We start from the raw sequence: 20818 nt of genomic DNA, 5'->3' as shown, positions 1-20818 counted from the left end.
GCATCTCCTGTGGTAGATGGGTGCAGCGTTTGGCACCCACCGCAGACCCATCCCTGGATCTGCCCTGGCCTCCCAGCTCCCAGATTTGGAGCTCTGAGATGTTTCATGACAGCGCATCATGTTCCAAGCCATTCAACAACAGCAGCAGTCTATTTCACACCAACACGCTGTTTCTGACAGCTCTGCATCCCTCCACCAGTGCTTGGCTAACGTGGCGACCTAGCACAGACAGAAACAGGCCAGGAGAGGAGAAAGCTCAGAAACAGCTCCCTCTTCGAGGGAGAGAGGTATTCCAAAAGGACACACTACTAAAAAGGCACATCAGGAGTTTCAGGAACTAGCCAAAATAATCTCTGAATGACAAGGACCGTGCACTGCTGAAGGACTGAGGGAGCCAAGGGAACTGGGAAGAAAAGAAACAACCTAAAAAAAAAGGAGCAAGCAAGCCTGTGGTCATGAACTCATCATTGTTAGTTCAATACCAGAAAAGACAACAGAACAGATTAATTTTAAAATCTTTTTACAGACACTAGGGACTGAGCAGCTGCCAAAAATAATCAGCTTATACACATTATCAAGGACTAGCATCAAACTAATTTGATTTCCTCTTTTAATGGAGTAATTGGCTACAGAGACAGGGAGGGAAGCGTAGAAGCAGCACGACTCCATCTGAGCCAGGCTGAGAGCACGGCTCCCAGCCGGGGGAAAAGAGGGCCCGACTCGCCGGGGGTTGCAGGAGCCGGGAGAAGCTGGTGCCAACGCTACCTGGCAAAAAGACACGGAAAAGGGGAACCCCAAGAGCCCCGGTCCAGCCAGGGCTGCGCCTGTCACACCCGGCGAGGGGAATCGCCTCTGGGGGGGGCCACCGGCACAACCGCCTCGGCCGCCGGCGGGCCCTGAGGCAGAAGGGGCCTCTCAGCCACCCCCATGCAAGCTCTTAGGCTGAGGGGGCCGCTGCAGCCTCCCGCCTCCCCGACACCGCCCCTCAGGGAGGTCCGGCCTAGCCCGCCTCCACCCCGCCGCGCCGCAAAATGGCGGCCCCGCAGCTCCCGCGCACCGCCCTCCTTATTGGCCGTGCTTGAAAGGCTCCGCCAAGAATCTGCGTTGCGAGTGGCCGGCCGCTCTGCGGTCGCTAAGGCAACCGCGGTTCTTTCGGCTCCTATTGGCCGAGCGGCGTACGGAAACCGGGCGCTGCGCGGCTCGGCGCGGCGGGGCTTAGCGACGCCGGCGGCTCTGATTGGCGGCGGCGGCCGGGCGGGGGCGGGGCTGGTCGGGGTTCGTTGTGAGGGGCTGGTTGTCAGGCGGCGGCGTCGCTGGGGGCGGGGGGGGGGGGTCCGGTGCCACCGGAGCCGCCGGTAGAGCCGGGGTGGCTGGGCAGGCCCCGCCGAGCGCCGTTGTCGCCGCCGCCACTACCACCACCACCACCGTTCAAGCGTCCTCACGGCAGCTCCGGGCGCCGCCCGCTGCTCCTCATCGCCCGGTGAGGCTGCGGCGGTCCCAGCAGCGCTTAACCCCCCCCTCTCCGCCCCATCCCCCGGCACCGCCCGCCGGGCTCCCCACTGTCCCGTCGCTACCGTGATGGTCCTCAGCGGTGAGGCCTCGTCCCGCGCCGCTGCCGGGCCGCGGGCTGGGCCCGCGCCCCCTGCCCACCTCGGCGCGGCGGGGCCTCGCCGTAACCTCGGCCGGTGTCTTTTTTTGTCTGCAGGGCGGCTGGGGAAACTCGGGTGGATGGCCTGGCGGCGGTAGGACGCGGAGAGGCCCCGCCGGGAGGAGGAAGGCTCTTCTGCCCTGCCCGTCGGAGAGACATGGCTGTGGCCGTCACCACTAAGACGGCGTGGAAGCTGCGTGAGTGTCGCCGGGCTGAGGGAGGGCAGAGGAGTTCCCCCCGCGGGGAGGGGGGTGGAAGAGGCGGTTTGTGAGAGGAACCAGCTAATCCCTGACGTGGGTGTGGGTGCCCCGGCCCTCTTCCCAAGTTGCTGACTGGAATTTTTAACTCCTAGAAATGCTTTTTGAAAACGTAGCCGCTTAGTGGAATAGCATAGAGCCTTGCTATTGCTATTTTCAAAAGGTCAGAGCCTGTATTTTTTGCTGTAATGCAAAATGCTAAATGTCTAGCTAACCCCACATGACTCTCACGTAGCACAGGAGCAACCAAGGGTGCAATGGAAACCCTGCCCCAGAGCCTGGGCTGCAGCAGGGAGGTCTCGGTCAGTTAGTCCCTTTGGGGTGCTGTTCATCCGTGCTCACTTGTTACAGAAGGTGCACTGAGCCCTGCTGCAGGAGGGATGAGGTTGTCTTTGCAGGGCCTGTAGGTCTCATGCTCTTGAAATGGCTTTGCAAGAGACAGTAAGAATCTGCTTTTACATCCATTTTTTTTTTTCAGAAGGAGCAGTAAACAGTTGATGACTATCAATTTCTAGCTGCTTTGCTGGTCGCTGATGAGTTATTTCATAGGGGTTTTGAGGAATGCGTAGTAGCAATGGGAAGTGATTGGTTGTTTGGAAGTGCGAGCTTTAGACCAGTGACTTGGTCTAGAAATTGGCTAGCAGAAATGTGGTATTCCTGACTGGTAACACATTCAGGAAGCTGAGATAATCGAATTAGTAATTCCATATCTTTTTGAGCAGAAAGCCAGTTTGCTATGTTGTCTTGCCATCCCTGAAACTCCAGTTGTAGGAAAAGCTGGAAGTCAGTCAATCTCCATTCTCTTGTAAATGGGCAGAAGTTCTTGATCTTCATTTTTGCTAGGCTCTGCCCCATCTTAGCATCCTCTTCAGAGCAAGAAACGCTCTGAATGTTAGAAATCTTTTGGCAATGCTAATTAGAAGTTTAGTATTACTGAACTGGTGGGTGATATCTGGTGATGAATGCTGCATTAAAAAAAGGTTTGTGGCTTTAAGGAAACGTCACTTCAACAAGGGAACGGATGAAGCTATCTGGCCAAGGCTGGCATCAGCTTATAACCTGGCTTTTCTGAGCAGAGGGTTGAATGCTTCAACAAGGGCTGTTAAACTTACAATATATCATTAAGAATGAAATCAAGAGGAGGGGAAAAAGTGGAGCTGCTGACACGCTCATTTCAGCAGCAACACTCAGCATCTATCCTTTCAATTTTAACTAGTGAGTTGGTCTGTTAATACTAATTGTACTGTTTGTTACCTTCAAGTCTGTGTATACACAGGTATTTTATTTTTAGCATTCTCATATGGAAGATTTGTCTTTCAACACAATACAATAATCTTTTCAGATTTGCCTTTCTCACATAATTTACAATGCAGTTACCTTTGTAATTTGAAAGGTGTTTTTCCAGCTAAAGTGGAAGTTACGCAGTTTTGCTTTCGAAAAAGCACTCTGAGAGCTTGAGATCAAAGTACCTGTAATTATTATTGCAGCCACCTAATATCCTTTTGGATTAGTGTTGCGTGTAAAATGATAAAACTGTTCCTCCCACCAAAATAATCCCAATGAAAGCTGAATTGATTGCTACCTAGCCTTTTTACAAACAAGTTTCATAACTATTAGGCACGCAAATCCTGTGACCTTTCAAAGGAGAGAACTGTAAGATGAAGAAATTGATGAATACATCTGCCAAAAGACCCTGCCAAAAATTTGTGTGGATTTAAAAATCTACTGTGGAAATAAGAAGTCTAAGCAAAGATGCTCGTTTGGCATCTCTTTTGCCCCGAACTTGTTTCTTTCTGATGAGGATTCCTTGGAGTTCTGTCATTGCAAAGCCCTGTGTGTCAGAGTGTCCCTGCAGCCCCCAGTTTTTAAACAGTCTTTTAGTATCAGCCACAGTTGTTCTTTTGTGCCCTTTCAGGCACTTTCCTTCCTTTGTCCCAGTTTCACACTCTGCGTTGCTAAGTTTCACCTGTGTTACATAGTGGGAACGTAGCAAAGTCTCTGCCAAAGCTCAGAGAAGGGAGCTCCACGTGTCCCCGCTGCTGAGTCTGACTTTTTTTGCTGTGTAAGGTAACAAACTGTACTGCTGCTAGTCTGCCAGATCTCCTCAGGTTGGACACTCTGCTGTTGTTTTCTAGAACAGGATTACAGGGCCTTTCGCTAGATGACTCTCACTGCTGCATGTTACTGCAGTTTCTGAGACAGCTCAGCTTACTGAGACCCACCCGGGTACAGAAGGTAAAGCAGCTTCTGTGAGCAGGTTGCCACAGTTGAGCGAATCTTTAAAAGCTGCTGAGCTGCTGCTAGTGAGAGAAGGTGCTTTTTGTAATCCACATCAGCACTGGAGTTGTGAAGCCTGGTCAGCAAATGTCTTAAGTACAGCAGGCAGAGCCAAGAAAGACTGTTTCAAGCAAGATAATAGTGTGTTGTCTTATCTGAACTACGGGCTGCTGCAGTTTGTCTGGTGGAAACTGGAAAGTTTTTCTAGGAAGAAGATTTTTTTTTAGTCCTTTGCGGGGGATGGGGTGACAATTGTTATACTAGTCTGTAGTAACTCTTTGCTTTGTATTGTGCAGAAGAGATCACGGCTCACAGCAGCAATGTATCCTCACTAGTCCTGGGGAAAAGTTCGGGCCGGCTGCTGGCAACTGGAGGAGATGACTGTCGGGTCAACGTATGGTCAGTTAACAAGCCCAACTGCATCATGGTAAGAACAGGTCTGTCCTCAGCTTTTTGGGGATGGGAATATTAATTCTGAGGTATGGAGGGTGTGAATGCGGGGGAAAAAATTGTTGAGCTGTAGTCTATAGTACTTGTGAATAGAGTTTACCAACACAAAGCTGGGTGACTGGATTGTAGCTAAAGATAGGGATGGAATTTGTTAACTGGTGTGACCACAGCTCCAGAGAGAATCTGGGCGGACTGGCTGCTTCAGCTGGGCCCGTGCTTGCTCAAATAATGAATATTGTGCCTTCTGTTACCAGGTTACAGATAATTAAACTCAGAGTTTTGTATGAGATCAGGTAGTTTTATAGCGCAAGCTGCAGGGGCCAGTTCTATACCCTGGGGTTTGCCCTCATTGCAGGAAACATCCCCAGCAGGATGCATTCCCACCTGTCCCACAGTCACTAACTGCCAGCACAAAGTTTGTCAGAATAGTTTGCTAACTTGCCTGGGGAACAGTAATGCTGGGTGCAGCGTGTTAGAAAGAGTAGGGTTACCCCAGTAGTGATCACTAAAGTGCACCATAAATATGTTTAACAGATGTCTGTCCTGTATTGCTCTTGCTTTGAGTGGGTGTTGTGGGAAACCATCTTTAGTGAGTATCCCTCATCACTTGTTTAATTAACAAAGCGATAATGTTGTGTTATGGAAGGCGTTTCTCTAGCCAGTGTGAACCTTGTGAGGAAGAAATTAAGAAAGTGGGGTCAAAAAAGCTAAAAGGAGAATGTGCCTATTTTTCCTTTCATTTTCTGAGGTCAAGTATAAGGAGGTTGAAATGGGTGCAAAAGGAGTTGCTCACCTTTGTCAGTGCTGTGCTTCTTGCATAGCGTAGCTAGACTATGTCTTTCCAGCCCTTGGTTGGTGGCATGGCAGTAGTTTGAAACCAGAGTATGGCCTTCCATGAGAAGGAAGGTTGAAGGACTCCACACCCTCCATACCCTTTTTTGTGGGAGTAGAGAGTTGCAGCTCTCCTGCGCTGCCAGGGAACCACAGACGGTAGAAGCTGGTGTTTCTGAGAGGCAGGGACTGGAGCTGCTGAGGACTTGTGCCATTCTTGTTATATCGAAAGAATCTTGATTTTCTGGTGTTGTGCTGTATATTCATCTTTAGTTTTTATATTGTTAGGATTCCACATGTGTATGTGTTGGGGAAAAGGGTGAAGAGGAACTTTTCAGCTAGCATTGTGACTTGCTTCAAGCGTGAGCTCTCTTTCTCTCTGAGCAGTGACAGGTGCAGCTGTAGAGTATGTAGAGGATTTCAGTTGCACGTGAAATCGTAAGAAAGCCCTGTCAGAACAGGCAGCTTTCAACCGGCATTCCCAGCCACGTGTGTGGGAGGCACAGAGCTAGCTTAGCTATTTAAAAAGACCTGTTTGAGGATGGAGCAAAGCACAGAATATTGCTTAATTGACAAGCCAAAAGTCCGCAATAGTAGTATTTGTTTTCTACAGATAGTTTTAAATATCCTTGTGTTTTAATTAAATACCGTCCTTTTCAAATACTTACGCAATTTGTAAGCTTTTAGATGCTCAAGGATGAAAGGGACTGCATGCATGTGAATTACTACCTTATGCACCAAGTTAATACTTCAGTAATAGCACCACGTTATCACTGTGACACCCATTGCTGGCAGCAACATATAGCTCCTTGCTTATGTGAAGGTTTTGAAGTAGCCCTGATTTTGCTCTTGCTTTGATTTTGTAACCGGTTCATGACACTTACGTGACCCGTTTAGAGCAAACACGGTGCCATTGCATTTGCACAGCATAATTTTTATGATGTAAGCATGTGTCAACCTTGTCTGGGTGTCCGCACCTAATGTTTAACTGCCCATGTCTGTGTTGATGCATCTTTTAAAAATTAGTCAGCATGCCCCAGAAAGTGGGATAACATGGAAGATATGTGCCCAATGCTGTATGCAGTGATGGTCTTTAGGATGCTCGACCATACTGGTAGCTGATAAGGAAAAAGGACCAGTGGCACAACCAGGTGGCCCCTGTCTAAATACTTCAGTCACCAATCGAGTGTGAGCACTGCCGTTGTGGACAGGGCTGCGACAGTAGCTGTTGATGGTGACTCACGGTTTTCTTTGCAGAGCTTGACAGGCCATACAACTCCCATTGAGAGCCTACAGATCAATACGAATGAGGAACTCATTGTTGCAGGGTCCCAGTCAGGGTCCATTCGAGTTTGGGACCTGGAAGCTGCCAAAAGTACGTTTCCGTGAGTTTTTGCTTCTGATAATGCATGCTTTTTGGAATATCCTTATGCTTAATATCTATGCTGACCCAGAAGGTTCCTAACTTAAGGGGGAACAGGATCCTGGCATTACTTTCATCTTCATTTCCAGCCCTCTTAGAGGGCTTTTGTGCACTTCCTACTGAGACTTTAGAAGTGTGTATGCACGCTCAAGCAGAAGTTTGTACGTGTATTGTGGAGACTGATCTGAGGAACTGGTTTCTAGGCTTTTGACCTGAGTGTGTTGAAATCTGTATTCCAGATCGGTTTCTGTGCATGTATAGAGTAACTAGGCATATAGAATTTGTATTCAGAGTCTCAGGTTAAAATTGTCAGCCTTAATAAAAGAATCCAAAATCAGTTTGGAGGTTTTAAGTATATTAGGTTTTGCACAAGTCCAGGAATCCCCTGCTTGCTGATTTCTTCTTCTCGTTCTTAGGCTCTAACTTTTATTTTGTTTCTCAAGTGATTTTTCTCCTCTTCTGCTTTGCATGACCGTATAAATAGACAAAGACCTAATTTTTGGTAAATGGTGAAAGCTATGAACTCATCGAGCTCTGATCCTTTAAAAGCCAACTGTTGAGTCATGTTTTATTTATTGCATTTTTTTCAAAGCCTAGAACAAGTTTGCAAAGGTGTCATGAATCACTTGATTGCATTCCAGCAGGAATACTGTAAAATGACTGAACATTTCTTGTAGGTTGCTACTTTTTCATAGAAAGAATGCGTATTGAAGATACTTATGTTCGCTGAGCTAAGAAGGCAAACAGCAGGTGGCATGAATAATAAAAAGCACTGTTGTCATTCAGACAGTTAGCATCGGTTCAGCTATAAAATAGTTTGGCCCTACCAGAGGAGAGTAACTGATCTGCCTGAATTTATTAGGAGACCTGTGAGCCAGTGTCTGTACAAATGAGCACTCTAGGTCTGGCTCAAGAGCTAATTTCTGCCAGGGTAATCATCAAACTGTCCCGGATGATGGAGAGAGATTGCCCCTGTTATTATCTGAGCAATTTTTCTTCCTTGAAGTTGGGTTCTGCATTTGTCTCTGCTTTCAGAGATACAGTGTACCAGTTCCGCTGGTCCTTTCTGGTTTCCAGAATTACAAGGGGTGTCACTTGGTTGATGACTTGCTGAAACGCTGTGATCGTTTCGTTGTCTCATGCTTCCTGAATGTCCCTTCAGTCTTTGGGATGCTTCTTGCAAGGGGTGATTGAGGGAGTCCAGGGCAAATATTGGAACATAAGAGATGGAAGTGGAAGTCAAGCTTGTGCCTGGACAGGGGTGCAGAGTCCCAGGAAAGGGTCTGTCTAATAGCTGCAAGGTGAAAAATGCAGGCAATCAAATGTCCCTTTCATTTCCTGGGTAAAACTGTGATTCCTCCCCTTTCTCCCCCCGCCCCATTTTGCTCCCTTTGTAACATGTGGAAAGATACGCTGCCTGACAGCTGCTTCAGTGTGGCTTTTCAGTTTCGTTTTCAGATTGGAAACCTTTGAGTTTTATTCATGGTTTCCACACCTAAGGACAGGATTTTCATTAGGATCGTTTAACATGGGCCCTCTGTTGCTGTTTCTTTGCATTGCAAGGGTAAAGTCAGGAATATTTCCCTAAAACAATGTATACTGCTGAATAAATAGTATGTAGCATGTATAATGTACATTGTGTTAGCATGTGTTTAATGGTAAGGATAGTATGGCTAAACTTCTGCATGCTGTTTGGGGGAAATGAACTACTAAATATTTGTTCCCTGTTCCTTCTCCTTTCTCTACCTCTCCTTTTCCCAGTTCTTCGTACCTTACTTGGTCACAAAGCGAATATCTGCAGCCTTGATTTCCATCCTTTTGGAAGCTTTGTGGCATCCGGTTCTTTGGACACAAACATTAAGGTAAAGCTCAGCTTCCCCTAGAGACTACCCACTTTACTTGCAATATCTTTTGTTACAAAGAGTGCCAGAATGTGTTTTGTGCCAAGCTGTTGGTAGATGCTGCACATCATCATTTCCATGTGTGTGGGCAGGTGTATTTGCGAGGGCTTGTGAAATTCCTACCTGGATTTTCAGTGGTAGCTCATGAGTGTGACTCCTCTGTTGTGGAATGTGGCTCCAAGTGAGGTGCCAGCCGAGACTTGGTGTCGGCAAGCGCAGCAGTCCTGATTGCTGTGGGTTGCATCTGCTTCATCAGGCTGGTATTTGACTGTAGGAACTGAGCTTCTGTAGTAAGAACTAACTTACAGAAGTGATTCTCACTTCACAGAATTGCAGAATCACTTGGGGAATTAGGTTAGGAAATACCCCTGAAGCAAACAGGGGTTTAACAGCCCCTTCAGTGTTTTCATCCTGCAGTGTTTATCAGTGTAGTGATGGGCAGAGCTGCTGTTGTGACAGCATCTTGAGCTCCCCGTGTACTGCTCTAAGCATATCTTGTGTTTGCTTTTCTTCCCTGTAGCTCTGGGATGTAAGAAGAAAAGGCTGTGTCTTCAGGTACAAGGTAAAATGCTTTGTTAGTCTTCAGGCAAAGAGGGGAGAAAGATTTCTGTCGAGGACTTGTGAGCAAACGTAAAAGTGTACAGTTTATGTACAGTTAACTTCCTAGTTTTCCAGTATAAAAATACAATCTGCGTGATTTTTTGAAGTGGACTGGCAAACCTCTGCAGGCCTCTCTGAACTGTGTGGGAATGTGGAATGGATATCACAGGAGTTAATGTACTGTAGTTTGACTGGGGGCATGGAGAGCATCCATGAGTGTTTCTTTATACTGTTGATTGACCATGTACTGATATTCCCACTGCACTGAGATGCTTCTGTTCTTGGGGTCTTTCTCTACCAAAAGAACTTTCTGGATGTTAATTTCATTTAGAAGCCAACTTAATGGCACAGCACTTCTGTCTGACACCCGTAAATCTGCATAATTTAAAATTGATTCTTATTAATTAAGGCAGATCTGTTTTTACCATGCTTAAATCAATGCCAGAAATGTCTAGACGAGAGAGGCTACACCCATCCACACTAAATGGGTGTAATTCTTGAGTGTAGTGTTTAGTGTTCTGCAAGCTGTGGACTTTTGAAACAGCGACTTGATTTTATATTATTATATTGTATAGGATTGAAAGACAAAAGCCAGGGTTCCCTCTGAAAAACGACAACAAAAAAAGAAAGAAAATACTATTTGTTTTTTTTCACTTCAGGGTCACACAGAAGCAGTCCGATGTCTCCGCTTTAGTCCTGATGGGAAATGGCTAGCCTCTGCTGCGGATGATCACACTGTAAAGGTAATTTATTGTGACACCCTCCTTATGTGCTCGTGGGACATAGGAATGCTGGGATTGTCTTTTAACCAGGCATTACCAGCACTCATTTATAAACACCTTTAGTTCATTAGGCAGCTGGCTGAGCCCTGTGGCTTTGCAGGGACCAGTCTATTTATGAGCATCATGTCCAGTGGCCCACAACATCCAGAACAGAGCTGCATGTATTGAAATGTACTTATCCAACAGGCACATGGGCTCTATGCACATGAAGGTTCACGTTTTGGTGGTGGTGGAGTTGTGATACCTGAACATTAGCCTGGTCGTCTCAGTAAATGTTGCAGAATGAATTGTCCACTGCACATTGCTTCGCTATACCAGTTTCTGGCTCCGCTCAGTTAATGCAGTAGGAGTGTGTTATCATACGCATTGCACGTGATGATCAGTCTGAAAATTGCTGTCAGGACTGAGCAGAGTGAGGGAAGGAATTCAGGAAAGTACAGACTGAAGCAGTAACTTGACTTGTTTCAGATGTGGTATGGAGGAACGTGGGCGAAGGACTGCTTTTTGTTTTCAGCTTCGCATGAAATAAACCCATCAGTCATTTCACTCTGGATTTTTCAGTGGAGACTAGAGCGCGGGAAGAATGAGTTGTGAAGGGATTCAGAACTTTCAGATTTTTATTTGTTTGCTTTTGAGATATAATCTGTGGGGCCAGGTGGAACTGCTGTATTTTATTCTAGTCTCTAAATACATACCAGAAACTTCTAGGGAACAAATTAAATGGAAAATTTAAGAGAATGCCAAAAAAAAAATAATGCAACCTTAAATGCCTGGGATGGTACTTCTTCCCCGATCAGTGCTTGCTTTGACAAACTTGAGTCTGTTCTTGGAGGTGGAGAAGATTGCCAGTACAAGGACATACAAAGTGTATTGGAATTCTCTAACATTAAATCTTTTCAAGAGTCTCTCTGTTCTTTCCTTCTTCCAGCTGTGGGATCTGGCTGCTGGGAAGATAATGTTTGAGTTTACAGGACATACCGGCCCAGTAAACATTGTTGAATTCCATCCCAATGAATACCTTTTGGCTTCTGGCAGCTTTGACAGGTACGTAAGGGGAGCAAGAAAGAAGGGAACTGTATATGTTGGTTCCTTTTCCCAATGCCCTTCTTTTTAGGAATGTAGTAAATAGGCATGTCGCACAAATCAAACCTGCCACTGCAAGAGCCTGACGTCTGGCCAGTGGCACGTCACATCTGTGATGCGCAGAACATGGAGATCTTACCTTCTCATCCAAAATTGATGGCACCTTCTGCCACACTAGAAAACAACGTGATAGCCCTAAGCATCTCACTGATCCAGCTGACATCCTATCTGAACAGCAAGCAGTCCTGCTCAGCTAGCAGGGTGTCCTCTCAGCTCTGGGTCAGCTCTAAATACCTATCTGTATCTAGAGCCTTTAAGTATCTGTGGCTGGACTAGACTAGCCTTCTGGGTAAGGTTCATCATGTGTGCACAACAGCGAAAGTCATTCTAGCTGTTAGTGTATTATTTCAATACTGGATCCTACAACATATTTCTAGAGGAATGCGTGGTGATATTTTTTTTTTGTTGTGTTGTGTGTACAGGACTGTTCGGTTCTGGGACTTGGAGAAGTTTCAGGTTGTGAGCTGTATCGAAGAGGAGGCTACTCCTGTCAGGTATATTAAATTCCTGCTGCAGTGTACTAGACAGAGAGGAGAGAGGGGGTGAAGGGAGGATTTTCTGAAAGAGAGACTTTACTGGGGAGAGGTTTGGGCTGCTGGAGATGTTGCACAGATGAACACCAGATCGGTAGCTTCATTGTTAGAAACGGGGCTGGAGGTGTTCACTGAAGTCAGGGATACAGCCCTGGGGTCCTTGTGGCACTATGCAGTGTTGGAAAGCTGTGCCTAATTCTCCACCTGCCTTCCCCCCAGGTGTGTGCTCTTCAACCCAGATGGCTGTTGCTTGTATAGTGGCTTCCAGGATTCACTGCGTGTGTATGGCTGGGAACCAGAGCGCTGTTTTGATGTGGTCTTGGTGAACTGGGGAAAAGTAGCCGACTTGTCTATCTGCAACAACCAGCTGGTAAGCCACTGCTCCTGAAGAGTGGGGCAGGCAGCTGTGAAACACGAGATAAAATCCTCCTGCCTCCTTGCAGGCCTCTTGACCTTTAAGCTTATGTCAGACTATAAGTGGCCAGGGCTTGCAATGGGCCCAGCACTTAGAGCTTGTGTGGTTTTGCTTTCAGCAGCCTCGTGTTCCACTTCATCTCTCTTTGGCTTCTGGAGGAAAGAACTGGGGCTTGGTTTGACCAGTATTTAGAAACTATGTTTGGCAAAAGTTTTATCACATCCTCTCATAAAACATTGGCAGCTTCAAATTGAAAAAGCCAAAGCACTGAACGGAGAAATTCTCAAGCGCAGTTGCTCAGGGTCACTCCATCATGCCTGCTCTCAAAGGATGGGATGTACCCTGCTCCCTGGTAAATCATAGAATCGTTTGGGTTGGAAGGGACCTTAAAGACCATCTAGTTCCAACCCCCCTGCCCTGGGCAGGGACACCTCCCACCAGCCCAGGTTGCTCCAAGCCCCGTCCAGCCTGGCCTGAACACCTCCAGGGATGGGGCAGCCACAGCTTCTCTGGGCAACCTGGGCCAGGGGCTCACCACCCTCACAGCAAAGAATTTCTTCCTAATATCTAATCTGAATTTCACCTCTTTCAGTTTAAAATTGTTACCCCTTGTCCTATTGATACACTCCCTCATGAAGAGTCCCTCCACATCTCTCCTGTAGGCCCCCTTCTCTTCTCCAGGCTGAACCCCCCCAACTCTCAGCCTGTCCTCACATCAGAGGGGCTCCAGCCCTCTGATCATCTTTGTGGCCTCCTCTGGACCCATGAATTACCTTGATCTTTTGCCTCTACAGATAGGGGTTTCCTTTGCACAAAGCACAGTCTCCTCTTTCGTTGTGGATCTCAGCAGAGTCACAAAGTCGGGTTCCATTCCTCATGGGCTGATCCGGGACGATGAGCCTCTTGTGCCACCTACCCCCACGGGGTCTTCCCTTCGCCGCATCTATGACAGGCCCTCAACTAGCTGCAGCAAGCCACAAAGGTAAGGGGATCTGCTGGCTTGTTGAATTTCAAGATTTTAAGAAAATGTAAAAGGAGCTTAGTGCTCTTGCTCTCTCTGACAGCATCTCTTTTTCCACAGCAGAGTGAAGCACAACTCGGAGAGCGAGAGGCGCAGTCCCAGCAGTGAAGATGACCGGGATGAGAAGGAATCAAAGGCTGAGATCCAGAACGCAGAGGATTACAAAGAGATCTTCCAGCCCAAGAATGCTATCTGTCAGTACCAGGGTTTATTGTGCTTTTGAGTGGTGTTTGGATTAGAGCTGTAGGTGCTAAACTGTTTCAGTAGAAGTGAGCCTTGGCTTGCTGTAGTAGAGGCTTTGCCTGTGACTGGGAGAGTTTAGAAAACCTTTATTTAGTATTCTGTGCTTGGATGCTGAACCACAAATCACGTTGATGAACTGCTGGCATCTTTACTAGGGTGCAGTGATGTCTGGTCAAAGCCTGGCTCAGAACCTAGAGCTCCATCGTAAGCATGCTGCCTTTCTGCCCTGATTAGGAGTGACTGCTGTGTTACGGGATCTTTATTAGCTTAGAATTTTCATATGTATAATATCAGCAGCCTCCATTAAAGAAGGAAATGCAAAATGTTTTGTTAAAGCAGAGATTGTTGTTTAAGAGGCATAGTGCAATGCTTGTATCTCACTTTTATGTAAATGAGGAAAAAGAGATATCTTTCTAAGGAATTAATAGTCATTATTTTGATTTACTTATGTAACTCAATTTAATGGGAGGTGAATATTTTTTAATATAACTTGTTGTGACAGTGATTTTTATTGTGCTTCACACTTCTACAGCAGCAATGAACTACACGGGTTAGTTTTGTCCCTCCCATCCATGAAGGCCAAAAGCCTTTGGCTAAACTCAACAATAGCGTCAAGGTCCGAAGGAGATAACTCTGCTTGCCGTATCACGGATTGCCCTAATCGGTGGAGTTGTTGGAGATCTCACAGCTCCAAGGTTGACTTATCGCTAATCTGTAGCCTTGGATGCTCCTTCGTTTATTTATTTTTTTTTTTTCTCTCTTTCCGTAGGTCGAACTCCTCCTCGAAACAACGAGCCGTTTCCTGCCCCTCCTGAGGACGGTGAGTATGAAAATGACCCCTTGGTGGGAATGGGGTTAATGGCCCTTAAAAGAAGGAGAGATGCATGTCTGCAGAAATGACTTCTTGTAGCCTAGCTATACAGAACCTTTTCAGCTTCTCTTGAAAGGAGCAATCAGTTTCTGCTTTCCCACTTCTTTCCGTCTTGATAGAGCCCGTAACTGCAAAGGAAGCGGTGAAGCCCAGCCAAGCTGCAGATGTCCAGACTCCGTTGCCAAAGCAAGAGCTTGTACGTACTGTATGATCTGTTAATAGCTGCTCATGCTCTCACTCTGAAAGGTATGTGAGTGCTGGAGCCTTCATGATTTCTAATCAGGCTGATTCCTTTACTGGAGAGCAGTAAAAGTGCAGCTCCAGTCTTTGTCCTGCCATATGTCTTGCCTGAGCAGTAGAATTGAAGGCCAAGCCTCCAACAGGTGATGGTTCACTTCTTGCACTTGCCAGTGGCGTTTCTCCTTGCATCTCAAAATGGAGGCACTCTGAAGAGAAGCAAGTGCCAAATTTCTGCGAGTGCTTGAATTGAGGCAGTTTTGTAACCAAAATCACATGCAGCCCATGGGCCAGGATATATTATATTGGCTTCTTTAGAATTCCCTCTTTGCCTTCAGGCTGGCCGTGGCCCATTTCCCTAATTTTAGATGCTGATAATGACAGCACTTGGCACTTCTGCTAGGGCATCTCGATGTTCTTTGCAAACCTTAATTACATCTTGGTATGTACCTGAGAGAGACTTTATTGCCTCTTAAACTGCTAACAAATGGGAGACTGCTTCTGCTTTAGGACCTGCTGAAAGCGGGTCAGGAAAAAAGGACATCAGGCTAGGACCAGATTGTTGCTGCTAGAGCTTTTATCCCAGTTTCTCCTGCAGCCTGAACCGGTTCAGAGGCCACCGATTGCCTCCTCAACTCCTTTGCCCAGAACAGAACCGTCGGTGATTCCTGCAGCTAGGAATGAGCCTATTGGCCTGAAGGTCTCTGACTTTCTACCAGTAAGTGTCTCGGGACAAAAGTTTCCAGCCGTTGTCTGTGTTGGGTGGCATCAGAAAGGGGGTTCTCTGAGGTGACGAACAGTGTCTTGGGAGCTTTCTGCAGCCTGTAGTCCTCAGTACTGAATAAGAACATGCTGTCTCCCGCTCTCCCTCTGCTCACTCAGTGTTTCCCCTGCCAGCTCACTCTCCTGCCTCCCAGCTGCTTTGACATGCAGTTTCTGTGGAGTTAGCACCTCTGGGTTGCTGGGCCCAGTGCCCATTGCGTTGACAGCAGGCGGGTGCGAACGCAGCAGCATTGATCCGTGCTGACGAAGAATACGTTATCGAAGCAGAGAGCAAGGGATGAGACAAAGACACTGAACGATCATTCGTTTAAAAAATTGGTGTCTGTCATTACACGTACATAACTATTTCAAGAGTCTTTCCCTCTTGCGTCTCAGAGGTCTCATGGCCTTGCTCAGGAGGGTGTTCCCTGTCCTAAAAAGGGAGAAGGACAAGAGCATCCTCGTGATCCCAAACTCTAAATGTGAGCGGAGGAAGAGAGATTCTGGTGTGGGCAGGAATCAAATTGAGAGTCTAATAAGTAGTGCAAGATTTATGCTTTGTAATAAAATTTGTTCACTTCAGGTGAGCATTTAACATAAAAAAACAGGGTTTGCATGAAAAACATACTGGTTTTGAGAGCTTACTTTTAATTCACTTTTTTCAATTTTGAGTTTTTTCCAAAGCTTGAAACATGTTTGTGATTGACACGGTAGAAGAGGCAAAAGAGAAGTAGCTGAAATTGGAACAAATTGAGCATTTCCATTTGAAAATGTATAAATGTTTGTGTGCAAGGAAGTCGGTGTTTCTTGTCCCTCTACACCAAAATCAGCTCTCACCTAGGCCAGAAAAAGCTCCTACCCTTCTGTACCACCCTGCTCTCTTACTGCTCCTCCCTTGGTGTCTGTACTTTCAGGCTGTGAAAAACCAAAGCCAGAATGAGCTCGTGGACGAGGAAGCTATGTCCCAGATCAGGAAAGGCCACGAGACCATGTGTGTGGTACTCACCAGCCGCCACAAGAATCTGGACACCGTGCGGGCTGTATGGAGCACCGGTGACATCAAGGCAAGGATGTGGAGATACCTGGGGCTCAGGAGGGGAGCAGCTGAGCAGCTCTTTTGGCTTCTCTGGGGCCGATTCTGCCTCTCTCACTAAATGCAGAGTCCCACAGCTTTTGTCCCCAGGGTTGCACTGCAGAGTGGCGCTGTGTCCCACCTGCGGTTGGATTGTCACAAAGCAACATGGAGAAAGCTTTCTCATGCGAGAGTTATCTTCCCTTCCCTAGCCAACTCCACATTTCCTCTACCTTGTTTTTGAAAAGCAACACTTGATATTAATTGCATTAGTCTAGCCAGTTTGAGCTTTGCGCTAGATGACGACTTCTTCCCCTTTTCTCTCAGAACTCTGTGGACTCCGCAGTGGCGATCAACGATCTCTCTGTTGTCGTGGACCTTTTGAATATTGTCAACCAAAAAGCGTGAGTCCTGGGTGGGGGCAGCCCCTGGGATACCTGAGAGCCATCTGGCTGGGTGTTGGGAGTGCTGCGTTGACCTGCCTCGTGTCCAGCGGGCCATGGCAGCATGGAATGCATGCGCTTGTAGTCAGATCTTCAAGTCTGCAGTGCCGGTAACTGCTGGAGTTGTGTGGGGCCTTTTCTGTAGGCAAATGATGTCTTGCAAGGAAAATCGAAGTCTTAGGGCTTCGTAAAGTGGTTCTGCCGAGTCAGTAAGTTGGAACCTGCCAGTTTCTGTCACAAGGGGGAGTCAGCGAACTTGCTCAGTAGACTTGGGTGCTGCTGCCTGGACTTTTTTGCCAGAAAGCATTGTTTGTGTCGACTCAGTCTTGTAAAGTCTCAGTCTCCGGTCTCAGAATGCGTCCTTTTCTTTTCAGGTCTCTCTGGAAGCTGGATTTGTGTACTATAGTCTTGCCGCAGATAGAGAAACTACTCCAAAGTAAATACGAAAGGTGAGGCCCCAAGAACATGGTGTGCTTGGGGGGAAAAGGCGTGGATATTCGTGGGAGAGTTCCGCTGGGTATTTTGTAGCTGAAAGAAAATTCTGAAAAAAATCACAGCAGATAGAGCATAATGCCGATATTACACTTGGAAAAGAGCAATGGAGTTGCCAAGTGTGTGGGGGAAAAGATACGTAAGGTATGCCTGGGCGAGAAGAGCAGGATCTTGAGATTTGGTGTAGGTGTGTTGGATTGAAGGCAGCTCTGGCAGCCAGGAGGGGACAAATCCATGTAGAACAAGTGGGCTCCGCGCAGTGACGGGAATAAAACTGTTGACTTGAGACAAGGGGAATGAAGTCTTGCAACAGCCTTGGAGTCACTTGGGAGGTTGCTTTGAACCTCATTGTTGGGCGGTAAAAAAGTGCAGCCTCTCAAGATGGAGTTTCTGCCCATCCTTCCTAGTGGGGGAGAGGCTTTGGCTGGGTCCCCTCAGCAGGACATCTCTGCTCTTGAGCAGAAGGGTCCCACTTAGCAGGGTATATGCCAGGACCTTTTGAAAGGGCTCGCTTTGTCGGTCTTGACTCAAACCAAGCCCGTGTTGGTACTTGGCTGTTGCTCTTCTTACCGAGTTACAGGTGGTGGAGGGGGAGTTGTTTGAGCAGATTATCCCCGGTGACTGGATGTGAGGGCTGCGTGCTGGGAGGACAGGAATGACGTTCAAGTGGGACCCGATTCTCTGTTTGTCTTTCAGTTATGTGCAGACTGGCTGCACTTCCCTGAAACTCATTCTCCAGAGGTTCCTGCCGCTGATCACAGACATCCTCGCTGCACCACCTTCTGTCGGAGTGGACATCACCAGAGAGGAAAGGTGAGGCACATAGTCACCTCCACTTGCTCCCTTTTGGAACCAGCCATTCTCTTGGGTGAGCTTTGCTCCTCACCTTTGAGGCTTTGATACTAGACTGGGCATGCCTTCCCTTTTGTCTGCAAACACCAAACCTTCCTGCTCTGAGAAAAAGACCGAGGACTGCTTTTCCCCTCCGTCACTGTGTATTGAGTCATAACTAAGGAAAGTGTGAGTATGTAAGGAGTAAAACCACCCTGTGGCTTCACCCTCTACCTTGCAAGACACATGAGTTGTTGGCCTGGCCCTGGATTTCCAGTTCATTCATAGGATAGCTCTGCTCTGAGAATTGGCCCTCCAAAACCAGCACCTCCTTCCCTCCTCCCTGGACTTCATTGCCAAAGGGGAAAAAGAGGAGTGAAAGAGCCCTTATGCGGATGCCACTCTCCTGCGTCATCAGGACGTGGGCTGAATACATGGTGTTTCTGCAGAGCCACGCTCACATTTTTCAGCCTCTTCCAGGCCATTTGCAGGGCTTGTGTTTTCTCTCCTGCTTGAGTTGCATCTTTGGCACTACAGGAGCAAGCACATCTCTTAAGCAGCTGAGGATTCATGCTGTGTCTGCCCTCTGTTTTTTTGTTCTTTTTTTTGCAGGCTCCATAAATGCAAGCTGTGCTACAAGCAGCTGAAAAACATCAGCAACATTGTCAAGAACAAATCTGGACTCAGTGGCCGCCATGGTAGTGCCTTTCGGGAACTGCATCTCCTCATGGCTGTCCTGGAGTGACAGCCACTGCTTCCTCACGTGCAAACACAGGTGGCCAACCTCCCCTTTGCTCTCGGCCTGGCTGGATTTCACCTCTCTCCGTGTGTCCATCTTCCCCCTACAGCACGGTAGGGAAGTGGAATCCTGCTGGCTGGTCGCCTTGGCCAGCCCCGGTGCCTTGCGGGCTGGATGGAGGACCTGAGAGGGGAGATGCCAGCGCTGTGTGAGGGGACCTGGCTGCAGAGGGTCCCACAAAGCCCCTGTAGGGAAGAGGCTTCATTTCAGCTCTTCATCTCAGCATCGGGCTCTTGGCTGCTGTGTCTCTGTGTGCTGGCGTTTCCCTGACGGGAAGGGCTCCGAGCCTGCTGTCGCCCCTCCACCTGTGTGTGCTGTCAGTTCTTGTCGCTCGGGTCTGTGGAGTGGGGCTGGCTGGCCCCGCTCTCCTTGTGCAGCATCCACCCCACAAAAGCCTGCTGTGGGGTGGAGTGCCCATCCCCTGCAGAACGGACTTCTTCAACTGCCGCGTGGGACCAGCCCCTTTGGCTTGCTTCATCAAATGTGAAGCAGGAGGCCGTGCCGCCCTGGCTGGTGCAGTCTCAAGAACCTGTAGCAAGAGGAGGCTGTCCCTTGGCTTCTCCAAAATCCCTGCTGGCGCCCTGGGCCACAGAAGATTAGTATCTTCAGACTGTTGCTGGGACTGAGGTCTGCCTGGATCTGTTAATATATGTGACTGAAACAGGACTTGTTGTATGTGTTTGCCTTTGCGGGTAAGGATTTGGGAGGGTGGAGGAAGAGAGGGATATGGACTAACGTCTTTCTATATCCACTAGCCCGCTTTTAGAGGATCATGTGTCCATTGCTCCCCACCCCCCCTCCTCTTCCCCCCCCCTTCCCCCCCCCTCCAATAAATGTCTGTCAGAACCTTGCTGTCGCTCCTTCTTTCCTGTGGGGAAAGAGGTTACTGTTGGTGCTTCCCCTGCTCCTCCCAGCCTGTCTCCCATTTTATACAGGAAACTGTAACTTATGATGAATTTTATTAAAAGATTTGTAATTGTTTTTTTTTTTTTAAAAAGATGCGTTACATGCCTGAATCTCTTGAAGTAGGGTTCACCTTGGCACAGCTCCTGGCTGGGAGCGTCCGAGGAAAGCAAGTGTCCCATGGGGAAGCCGGCTGTTCTCACCCTTCCTGCTGGGAGGCTGCAGTGAGTAAGTGGATGCGGTGAGCAGGCGGCAGAGACAGCTCTCGCCAGGTGGCTTTCAGAAACCCTGGGGGAGGTTTCGCTCTGCTGGGGAGTTCCCAGCCCAAAGAGCAACGGCATCGTTTGTGGCTCATCCTTTTCCCTGGCCCAATGCAGCTCCCCCCACCTGATCCCCAGCAGATCTTGGTGGCGGTGTTTTGTCTCCGTGGTTTTCTGTGAGCTCCGGAGCCAGGCGCTGGCCTTGGGGGATGTAGGAGGCTGTTTTGGATGTGCACGGTGGAGCCAGGAAAAGCTAAAGCCAATCCTTACCTTACTGATACTTCATCCAAACACGGATAGGTTTTTAGGAACAAAGGGCGGCATCCTGCTCTGCGGCTCTGGAGGAGGTGACTGACAGCTCCACCGGGGCTGGAGAGGCTTCGAGCACCAGGCAACTTGTAGCACGTGTCCTGCCGGCGCTGTAGCCGCCTGCTGCTTCGCTGTGGCTCTCTGGGATAAACCGAGCCTGGATCCAACCAAGGTGTGAGAAGGCTCTGCCAGCCTCCTGCCCCCACCAGCCCCCAGAGCTGGCAGCCACCGCACCACAGAGCGAGACGCTGCAGCACTGAGGCTTACCTAGGGTTTAACAACTCCATCGCCTGCTAATGAAGGGAGCCGGAGAGC

The 20818-nt window shown here is 48.1% G+C and overlaps 1 protein-coding gene across 3 annotated transcripts; it reads left to right on the top strand.

Moving 5' to 3' along the window:
* Positions 1 to 1265: 1265 nt before the first annotated feature.
* KATNB1 (katanin regulatory subunit B1) lies at positions 1266 to 19962 on the top strand. Of its 3 annotated transcripts, none has more exons than XM_063333973.1 (20): positions 1266 to 1480; positions 1706 to 1845; positions 4479 to 4609; positions 6721 to 6838; positions 8648 to 8748; positions 9308 to 9349; positions 10047 to 10130; positions 11098 to 11213; positions 11735 to 11806; positions 12065 to 12215; positions 13055 to 13242; positions 13345 to 13475; positions 14294 to 14344; positions 14515 to 14591; positions 15231 to 15350; positions 16309 to 16458; positions 16794 to 16870; positions 17284 to 17358; positions 18098 to 18214; positions 18845 to 19962. In XM_063333973.1, exons 2-20 carry the CDS (start codon positions 1806 to 1808, stop codon positions 18975 to 18977), a joined length of 1974 nt encoding a protein of 657 aa, XP_063190043.1. In that variant the 5' UTR covers positions 1266 to 1480; positions 1706 to 1805; the 3' UTR covers positions 18978 to 19962. The 3 variants fall into 3 exon arrangements, with proteins under 3 accessions (XP_063190043.1, XP_063190041.1, XP_063190042.1); XM_063333971.1 differs by having other exon boundaries at positions 13342 to 13475; XM_063333972.1 differs by having other exon boundaries at positions 1266 to 1591; positions 13342 to 13475.
* The last annotated feature ends 856 nt before the right edge of the window (positions 19963 to 20818 follow it).

Source organism: Chroicocephalus ridibundus, chromosome 4, assembly GCF_963924245.1.
Source record: "Chroicocephalus ridibundus chromosome 4, bChrRid1.1, whole genome shotgun sequence".
Taxonomy (NCBI): Eukaryota; Metazoa; Chordata; class Aves; order Charadriiformes; family Laridae; genus Chroicocephalus; species Chroicocephalus ridibundus.
Note: the sequence above shows the minus strand (reverse complement) of the source record. Positions and strands in the feature narration are given on the sequence as shown.